This window comes from Dipodomys ordii, unplaced genomic scaffold, assembly GCF_000151885.1.
Source record: "Dipodomys ordii isolate 6190 unplaced genomic scaffold, Dord_2.0 Scaffold41, whole genome shotgun sequence".
NCBI lineage: Eukaryota > Metazoa > Chordata > Mammalia > Rodentia > Heteromyidae > Dipodomys > Dipodomys ordii.
The window spans coordinates 10,846,947-10,857,328 of NW_012267257.1; the positions used below are offsets into that span (position 1 = coordinate 10,846,947).

A 10,382-nucleotide genomic window follows, 5' to 3' on the forward strand; every position below is an offset into this window, starting at 1 on the left:
TCCTCACAACCCAGATAATTGCCACTCCTGGAGATACAGATGCTATCTCATTTTTTCCACATTTTTTTTTTGTCAGTCATGGGCCTGAACTCTGGGCCTGGGCGCTGTCCCTCAGGTCTTCAGCTCAAAGCTAGCACTCTACCACTTGAGCCACAGCACCACTTCTGGCTTTTTCTGCTTTATGTGGTGCTGAGGAATCGAACCCAAGACCTCATGCATGCAAGTCAGGCACTCTACCACTGAGCCACCTTCCCAGCCACTTTTTTCCATATTTTTATTTGGATCAATTATACAAGAGATATGTCCATATGTACACACAATGTACCTTGACCAGACTCACCTCCATCACGCCTCCTCCTCCTCCCCCCTCCTCCTCCTGCACAAACCAGTGGCAACAACCACCATTGTTCTATTTTCACACATGTACCTAAAGTATTTTGCCCTTATTCACCCTCCTTCACCCTCTCAACTCACCCCCTCACTCCTCCTACCACCTACTCCTTGGATAGGACTTGTTTGAAGTCTGTGTCCTTCTTTGTTTTTTCTTTAAGTGTATAAGCCTTGACAACAGTCAACACAGGGCACAGAGGGAGATGCCTCGCTGGCATTTGTTGGGTAACGAAATAACTATCCTTCCATATCATAGAAATGTTGTGAGTTAGCTACATATTCAGGTATGCAGTTAGTCTCTTTGGGTGACTTTTAGAAAACATTTTATTAGCATATATTAGTTTTATTGTGGTATTTCCATACATGCAAGACTCCTGATCCAAGTTGCTACTTCTATTACTCTTCCTTGTCCCTCCTCCCCACTTCTTAAAAGAATTTCAACAGGTTTTATTGTTCTGTTTTCATGTCTGTCTATATTACACTTTAACCATATTCACCCTCCTTCAGCAGCTCTGCTTGCAGAATTCTCCACTTGCTTCTCCATTTCTCTGGTATCCCCACCCAGAACCTGTTTTACTTTTCTGGTATTATTTTAAAGAGGACTTCTCAACGTGTCCCATTCTAATATATGCTCCTAAATTTGTATGTTTAAATTACCCATTATATTTACATCACATTCCTACTGCTCCATACTTTTAGCTTTTTAAAAAAAACTCCAAATTCCAAAATGTACTTCTCAAACTCTTAGTTATTATTTTTCCAAGAGTGAAATCATTCTATAAATATGTTGTGCCCTCACCTCACGCTGAGTATGCTATGGGCGATGTCTCATTGGCTGGAGGATGATTTCTGAGAGAATAACAATGTCCTATTCCACAGAATTGCTCTGAGAAGTTTCATGCTGGATTCCTTAAAGAACAGTCTGCAAGTGCGCTTTGTGTAATATTAATTCTTCACATTTCTAGAACCAGTTTGCTCTCAGAGAACTCTGACTACTTCCCATATGGTCGGCCAGAGCCTCTCAGAGTGTAAATTATGCCCCAGGAGTAAGTTAATTGCTTAGAGGGAGACATTAACTCTTTCAGGTCACTAGGGTTCCACTTACAGCAGTATGAGAAGGCAGTAATTTACCAAATAGTACCCCAGTGGCCAGAGAGAATATGTGCAATATAAATTATTCCCAGGAAGTAATTTACGAACTTAGAAAATCTGGTTCGCTATTTCATCTCTTCACATAGTGTCCCTAAGAGGAACAGAAGAAGCAAGATGAGGAAAATAGGTATAAAAATAGGTGAGGCTGAGAATGCCAGGCGTTTCCCAAAGGAGCTATCCAGGCAGAACTCCCACCCAAGTTGCCCGCACGTCTTCCCAGTGAATGCTTCAGATGTGCTGCTCTCAACTTGAAGTTTTTGCTAAAGGCCTGGGACTAGTTATGAAGTGAGTGAAGGTGTTCCTGCCCTGGACTGAATTCAGTGAGGAATGAATGAGCTTGAAGCTCTCAAGGAACGATTAGCATTTACTCGTTACTTCTATTAAGCCCATTAGTATTGATAAGGATTCATTAATTGATTAATTCATTTTCCCACATTGAAGAAAACTAGAGAAGCCTGTGTAAAGAAGGCTCTGGAAAGGGGGTGTCAGAGTAGAGAGGCTGTCTTATTGTTCTGATGCCCTAGCTGGAAATGATCCAAAAGTTTACTTATCTTAGTTTAAAAGAAAACAGTCTACATTGCTTTTTACTTATATGCAACTAATGCACGGCGAAGAGGTGCTTTGGATAACTTTGGCTGGAATATTCAGATACTGACTCCTTTTCTAACAGCCCATTATTCACAAAGTCAGTATTCTCTGACTACCACCTGCGAACTGCAATGCTTGAGGAACTCCCAAACATTATGCAACAAGCATTAAATGCTCTGCAAAGGAACTAGGAAACAGGAGCAAATATAATGTCTCATATCTGTAATTAGGAGACTGAGGCAGGATGATCTCAAGATCTGGGCTCTCTCTGGGGCAGATCCTGTCTCAAAACAAAGCAAAACAAACAGAACTAGAACAGTGTCTTGATTCCCCACTCAAGTTTCATTCTCACTTTCTCCTCCCCCACACACATACACACACACACACACACACACACACACACACACACACCTCTGTGTTTTTGTGAAGGGTGACTAAAAGCCAATCCAAATATATAGCAGCCTTTGAAGGAGAAAAAATATGTTCAGTGCTCTGCTGTCCCTACGACCTTTGCTATGCTCCAGTATACAGCAAGCAACTTCTTTTCAAAATCATGTTCCTTCCTCATTTAGCCTGGTATCAATCTCTGCTGTAAATGAAGATCCCCAATGATTTCTCGAAATTTTGACTCATTTTTCTGCCTCAACAAGATTATACCAAATCAAACTTTCAAAGGAAGATGATATAACACACTTCTATGTCTCTCCCTCCCTCTCTCTCTCTCTCTCTCTCTCTCTCACACACACACACACACACCACCACCACCACCACCACCACCACCACCATTAAAGCACTTTCATCCCACGTATGCTAGCTGCGTGTCATTTACTCAAAGACTGACCTTGAATAAGTCACTGAACCACTCTCTGCCTCCATTTCCTCTCCTGGTAAAATAAGGAGAGAAGCTTAGAAGTCTTTGGCCCCTCTGGGCACTCAAATCTCATAGTTTGATTAAATCATTTGCATAATAACAAAGTCTACTGTAAAATTCCAACCTGATCAAAGTTTTATTTCAAAGATTTTTATGAGAAACCGCATTAAATGGTTGCAAGAACAAAAAAAATCAACATTAATGGATCATTTGACAATTCTTATCAAAGAAACTACTATAAAATCATTGATACCTCTACCTTGCCAAGGTCTGGATTAATTATGAAAAACACTTTGTTCTAAAGGATTTGCCTCATGTCATTACTTTGCAAAAAGGCCATTACAGTGCCTTTTTCTCCTTCCCTTTTCCCCCATCCTTATCCCTTTTTAAAGTGGTCTGAAGGCAAATTTATCTTTTCTCCATAAGTAATGGTGTCATTGGTGAAAATGGCTGTTAAAGAGTGAGCAAGCATGGAACAAATCCCTGTCCAATAAAGCAGTGACTTTGAAAAGGAAATTGCCCTGCTTAAGTGATGGGTTCCATTTCAGCTGTCGTGACCCAAGTCGTGAAGGAGTCCAGGGACTCGGGTACAGCTTTCATAGGCCCAGCAGCTGCAAAGGCCCACCGAGACCCATACAGGACTCTAAGGCCACAGGCTGACCCACTCACCCCTCCCTCTCGACAGGCTGCAGCTCTCTGGGGCCACAGATGCTGAGCAAGAAGGTATACACATTGCCTGCGAGTGCCCCCTTTGCCAGCCATTGGGCTGGCCTGGGAAATGCCTCCCATACTCCTTTCGTGTCCCTACCCTAACCCTGGTCTACTTCAAGTTCCACAGCATTATGCAACCCTAAGGTTTGCTTGGGGTTTTTTTTGTCATCTATGTTTGTATTTTCTTCTCCTAGGGATTGTAAGATCCTACAGCACAGATCATATCTCTTTTTTATAATTTTATTTTCTTATAAAGATGCTATACAAACCATACCTCTTACTTAGACATTTTTCAGCTAGAGATCTATGAGAGATGCCATTGAAGATAAATAGAATAGGACACAACAGAACTTCAAACTATTCTCCTCAAAGAAGAGGCGGGATGCCTAAACCACCTTATTCCCTCTGCTCTTTTGGGCAAGATTCACTACATGAAAGTTGAGACTTGGAATCAATTCCATAGGAATTCATAGCTGTCCTTGTCATTTTATCAGAAGATGCTCTACTATTAAAAGCTAAAGCAATGCTTTAAAAAAAATGGTTTGTTTTTGGACTTCGCTGAGAAGTAGCTTCAAATACAACCTATTTCTGTGACCTTCAGAAGATAGCATCACAGAGCTGTGCCCCCTCCCAATATTTTCAGCTTCTTAAGGTGTCAAGGTTGAGATATGGGACCATCCCTTGTCTCCAGGACATCCAATGTATATTTCTTGCTTCCCTACACATCAGGTGTTCATTGGAGAAGGAATTCGTTCTGCATTTATGTGCATGTGTGCTTTTTCAAAAATCACAAATATTTGCTTTCTGTAATAGTCTTAGTCCAAGAATCTATCAAAGTACTCTCAGATTAGCAATTTCAAAAGGAATTATGTAAGATGACTGCAACCATTGAAAAGCTTATGATGAAGTTAGGGGGCATTTACAAGCCACCCCTCCTGTTGGCACACAGTGTAATCAGCTACTTGGGAGGCAGAGGTAGGAGAATAAAGGCCTGAGACCTACTTGAGTGTAGCAGAAAACCCTACTTGAACCAAAGAAAGCAGAAAGGTTTGAGGGTATGACTTATGATAAAAGTGCTTACCTAGCAAGTGTGCAGGCCTGAGTTCAAATTCTAGTACTGCCCTAAAATAATCACCTCCTAGGCTTCACCTCACCAGAGATGCTGACTTAATTACCCTGGGGAGGCCCTGGATCTGGGTATTTTTGTCATCTCCCCAGGGTTTTACAAACCACATGAAGATAACACTCCAGCACATGAACACCTCATGGATTCATCAGAGCAGTTATAATTTTTATGCCACAACAGCCTCACCCATGCACATGACTCCCTCTCCTAGGTAGGCTTACAAAGGCTTAGGGGTCATATCTTATTTATCAGAGTCTTTTGTGGGCATGGGGCTTCTAAAACCAAAGTACCTGATTAACACAGCTCCTTGCTCGAAGAGCAGCTACTCTGAAGAGAAGGTAGAAAGAAACCTTAGGAAATTCCCTTAGTAAAAGGGACCAGGCTTTATTCCCTGAGATGCCAACCACTTGGACACAACTGATGGCCCGGGAATCACATCTGAGCTAAGATCTGCCAGTCTAACAGGTGACCAGCCAGTCCAGCTCAAGTACTTGCTGAGTGCCCAGAGGGGCTGATTAGATCCTTTCACTAAAGGACTTTAAATGTGAGATCAACAGAGAACTGAGCAGTTGGTAGCAGGAGCCAAAGGACACCCGGAGAAAAACAAGGAGGGAGAGGAGCTGAATTACCCTGGCGGCTAAGCCTGTTGGTAGGGACCGGCAGATGCCTGCTGCTGAGGGGGCAGCAAGATAACCCAGCCCCAGAGTTGTATCCTGAATGACCTTCCAGTTCCTGAACTTCAATCCAGTTTTCGTGAGGCCTGGCTGCGCGGCCTTTCCGGAAGGCTTTTCGGAGCCACGTGGCTGAGTGGTGGAGATTCCGGTCAGTCTTCCTTCCACTGTAAACTTCCATCACTCCGGGTTAACTTGGTGGTGTCTGATCCTCGTGGCCCCCAAAAGTCGGATCCTCCTAATTCCCAAGGTCGGGCACACAGCAAGTGCTAAATAAGGTCAGAAACTTAGGCAGCCTGGCCATCCCCAGTGAAAAAGCCTTATGAAGAAAATCAAAATAAAAACAGATTCCAGCCATCTTCAGAATCCCAAAACAGAGCTAAGTGGGATAAATACATCAAGTTTATTCTGTCCTTCCATTTCCATATCCGTCTACAGTGCTACCATGCATATGCTAAAGGAAATGTCACATTCTGCAGATTGCAGACAGCATCCTGAGTTCAGGTAAGATATGTTTGGATGGCTTGGCTTTCACTTTGCTTGATCTTAAGTCACACTAATGTTAGTAAGAACAATTTTCCGCCTACACTAACTTCACTGACAAACCTCCAAAGTAGCTGATCTCTGACTTTTAAGAAATTTAATATGTGATCTCCACACACGTCCCCTTCCCCCCCCACCACCACACACATTGCCACACACACACCCATCTCCCCAGTCTATTGTCTGTATCAGCTACTTAAAGAACACACACTCAACAACACAATGAGTCATAAAAGAAGCAGCACGGGGATGTGAACTGAGCCCATGTATGCTTTCCTCGTCCCCCATCAATGAAATATAAGAGGTCCCACTGGATTCGGGTCCATTGGCAAAAAGGTTTCTGTGTAGCAAAGACATACCTTAATTGGTACAATATTTCAAAGGTAGAGTGAACCCCATGTCTTGTATGGATGGAACCTATTTATGGTGATAGCCATGCACAGGGTGTGTGGAGACTCGACCTCCTCCGTGTCCTTTTCCAAAAGGCTCCTGGCTGCTGCTCCTGGTGAGCTAACCAACAAAGGGAATGGCGAAGAGGCCTCCCCTCTCCCGCTCGCTCTGGGAATGGGAGCTGGGTCCCTTCTCGCTGGAAACCAGGGACCCAACGAGGGGTGCTTGGTTAAGATCCCCTCTCATCCGAAGTTGCAGAGGACTGGATTTAAAAGGGGGGAAAAAAGCAGCTTTTGCCCCACCTCTCCTGAGTTCTTGATGCAAAGTGATCTTACTTGCCTGGAATTGGGATTTCGAATGTATGTGCCTACCCCATGTCTGGTGTTGTATTACAACAGCATGAAAATGGAGCCTAGGACTGCGAAGCCGGCCAGCCTCAGAAGCCTACTTCATTGCCGGCCATGTAATACATGATATGCAAAGCCTCTGACTTCAGCCAGCAGATATTTGGAGACCGTGTTGGCCCTAGCATGAGGACTAAACTAATGTGTGTTTAGGTCAGAAAGCGAATCAGAAAAGCCACCGGAGGGCACGTCACGGAGCCGGAGCCCTATAAATGCATCCCCACTCCCGCGTCTCCTGGCAAACACTGGGCTTCCCCTCCCCGGGCCGCTCTGCTCCGCATCTCTCCTTTTGGGTGCTTGGAGAACTCTGGCCCGCAGCTCCTCTTCTTCTCCCGCTGCCTGCTGCCCTGCACAAAAGCCAGAGGGCGCGACACCAGAAGGGGAAGGACCGCCTTTGACAGGCACGAAGAAAGCCCGCCGCAGCCCTGCACCCCGCACGGAGCCCTGCCTGCCAGCGCGGGGCGCAGACACCAAGTTCGGGTCGCCCCCTCGGGTTGGGCTGATCAGAGCGGCGCGCGTTCCTCCGATCTGCCCGGCGGCGGCGGCGGCGGCGGCGGCGGCGTCTCCACGCGCCCATCTCTCTCCCTGCACCCCGGGAGAGGCGCCTCGCGTCACCCACTCTCACCCCGCGCCACCCCCCCATCCACTTCGGGAGTTCCGGCGCCTCCTCGCGGCTAAGCCCGCCGAGGCCTCGAGACCCCTCCCCTCCCGGGGCCCCCCGCGCCTCCCCTCCACCCCCTCCCCGTCCCGGCCCCCCGGCCCGGGCTCCCGGCGACCAGCCCTGCGCTCCTGGCGCCCTCATGTCTTCAAGGGACAGCCCGCGCGAGTTGACGTGGTGCTTCGTTCGGATCTCCAGGCCAGACCTCGGCTCCCGCGCCGGCATTAGACAGGCCCGTCTCGCAGTCGCCGCCGCTGCGCCCCGAGGAGGCGCAGGGTGCCGCGGCCCTCGTTGAGCCGCTGGCATCCCCAGCCCCGATCGAGCGCGGCGCGCGCAGCCCTGTCACCGCGCACCCCAGGCCGGGGCGGCTGGGGGGACCCGAGGCCGGCGGGGGACGTGTCGGCGGCCCTCGCCTTGCGCGCGGCGGCGGCGGCGGCGGCGGGAACCTTGGCCGCCGCCTCCTGCTTGCCCTCGCCGCCCCGTGCCAGCCCACGATTGGAAACTCTCGCCCCTGACCTGCTGAGGGGGGCGCTGCGCTCCTGCCCCCGGCCCGGATGGGTCTCCTGGCTAGGACTCGGGCCGCCTGGAGTTAATGTCCAACTGGGGGTCTGCGGAGACCAGATCCGAGGTAAGGAGGGGAGCGGGCTGCTGCGGGGCGTCCGGGGCAGGGGGCACGGCCTTGACCCCAGGGCGGGCCGCGGGGCTGCGAAGGCTGCGAGCCTCCGGGAGGACGAAGGAGAGAGCCCAGTGGAAACGCGGGGGACAGGCTGGCCTTTCCGCGGAGCCGGTTGCCTTTTCCACATGGGCAAAGATCCGTGGAGTTCTTGGGAGCCTTGGATCCTCGAGCGCCCGAGGGGGGCAGGTCCCCCTCTCCCCGTCTCGGCCAATCCCTAAAGGGTCATCTTGGATCAGGCAGAGAAATGACCGTCATCGAGAGTGGACCTTACTAAGCACGCTCCCCTGGGTGTGATGGGAGAGGAAAGTCAGGCCACCGGGCAGGGGACCATGCGAAGGGACCGAGAGCCTACAAGTGGGGCGCACTCCTCCCGGCCAGGCTCGGCTCCGTTTCCGTCTTGGTCAAGCCCGATTGCTTTGCCTTTTTACCAGCGCCCCCATTCCTGTGGAGGTGAGGGGGGCTCCATCCGCCGTTGAGCCCCCCCCACCACCACTGATTGCGTGTAGGTGGATGTCCAGTCTTCACCCAGTGGAAAGGGACCCCGACTCCGGGCGGGAAAGGACTTCCCCGAGCCCCACCCCCAGGCCCCTGGTGCCCTGGCTTATTGTTGCACCCCCCCTCGCCCCCGGCCTGGGGCAGAATCAGAATGGGAGCGCCCACCCCGGGAGGCTCCCCAGGACCCAGGCCACAATCCCAGCCCCTGGGAGCGCTCGGCTGGACGCGCCTGCCGTAGTCTGAATTATGGATGCGTTTCCAGAAAGAAATACAACTTCTCCCCTCGGGCAAAGCCCTCGAGGGGGGGCCGTGCCCGGCTTTCCGCCGGTGCGGGTTCCCCGTGGGTTCCCTTTGGTTAGGGGGCGGGGGGGGGGGAGGTGTCGCCTTTGCAACGAGTGACAAGTGTCAAGTGTCCAGGAAGTGGGCTGACTCCCTAGCCCACCCCTGCAAGACATTGCAGCACTCTGGGGCTTGGGGCTCTCTGATCAGACAGACGCCCCCCACCCCCAAACTTGCTTTTCAGAAACATGCCTCGTTCCCCTCCCTGGGCAGTTATAGGGGATTAAGGCCTCCATCCGTCCAGTGCAATGGCTCCTTTGGTCATTTCTGTCCTTACTAACTCCCCCCAAAAGAACCTCCCCCACCCCCGAATTTGTAGCGGGCTCCCGGAGGCCTGGCTCTTGAAGGCAAAGCCCAAACAAACCTCCAACCTGACAGCTCGCGGAGGTGCGGGGCGGGGGGCGGGGGGCGGGGGACCGGTGGCGCGAGCGCTCACCCCGCTGCCAGGCTGTCGGGGTGACGAGGGGGGAAGAAGGCGTCTAAAAAGCGGGTTGCCAAGAAACCGCCGCAGGTGAAGTGGGAAGAGGAGGAGCAGGGCGGAGGCGCGGGGGGCGGGAGCCCCGGGACTCGGGGATGCCTGGCAGGGCATCCACAGGTGGAAGGGTGTGGGGAGGATTCCAGGGAGTGCTTCTTCTGGGGGGTTTTACACTTAAAATGACAAGGCAGCCTCCGGGCCGCGTGGGCCCTGCGCGACTCGGGCGGTTTCTGGTGCCCCCTGGTGCCGGGACCTCAGAAGCAGGGAGCGAGGCCATTTCGCAGACGCGAACTCTGGTTTTTCTCGGAGTCCTTTCCGCAACTCCCCCCCCCCCCCGCTACCTCACCCCGGCCCGGCCCCTAGGCCTGGGGACCCGCCAGGTGCCGGCGCCCCGCAGGCCCCAGCCGAGTGTGTCAGCCGGGGCCCCAGAGCGGGACTGGCCTGCCGCGTCACTAGAGACGGTGCGGGTCGCGGGGAGGCGCCCGGCCGGGGAGCGCAGCTCAGTTCCCTGCACGTGGCCGCTGCCGCGCGTGAAGCCATCCGCGCGCTGGGATGAGACCCAGCTTTGGGGAGCGAGGGGGAGCACGTCCGACTTGGTGCTTTGGGGGGAGAAGCGATAAACCAAGTGGGAAGGGCCCGGTGGGGTGCGGTGTGCACAGCGCGCCGCCCGTCCGGCTGCCCCGCGAACCCCGCGGACGGGAGAGCCCGCCGGCCGGCCAGGGGAGGAAAGCAGCACCTTCGGGGTGCCGGGGGGGGGGACGCGCGGCTAGAGTGGGGACGGGAGGCTCCTCCGGCCAGGCCGCGAGTGTCTCCGTGTTTCCTCCTTTGCCAGCTTCGCCACACTTTTAATTGAGGCTCTCCACGTCCAATTGAAAAAGCCCTCCGTCGGCCAG

At 51.7% G+C, this 10,382-nt stretch overlaps 2 protein-coding genes across 3 annotated transcripts in view; one reads left to right on the top strand and one right to left on the bottom strand.

The window, feature by feature from the left end:
- The window catches only part of LOC105987308 (lys-63-specific deubiquitinase BRCC36-like), a 30,057-nt gene extending 24,367 nt beyond the window's left edge, over positions 1-5,690 (bottom strand). Inside the window, exon 1 of the mRNA XM_013018521.1 lies at positions 5,468-5,690. Within this exon, the coding sequence (XP_012873975.1) occupies positions 5,468-5,690 (223 nt within the window). The remainder of the gene's footprint in view (positions 1-5,467) is intronic.
- A 2,200-nt stretch (positions 5,691-7,890) lies between these two features.
- Positions 7,891-10,382, top strand: part of Gdnf (glial cell derived neurotrophic factor) — an 18,566-nt gene continuing 16,074 nt past the window's right edge. The window contains exon 1 of one of the 2 annotated variants that reach the window (XM_013018565.1): positions 7,891-8,132. The gene's annotated coding sequence lies outside the window, so the exon portion shown is untranslated. The remainder of the gene's footprint in view (positions 8,133-10,382) is intronic. The other variant, XM_013018566.1, reaches the window with a different exon arrangement.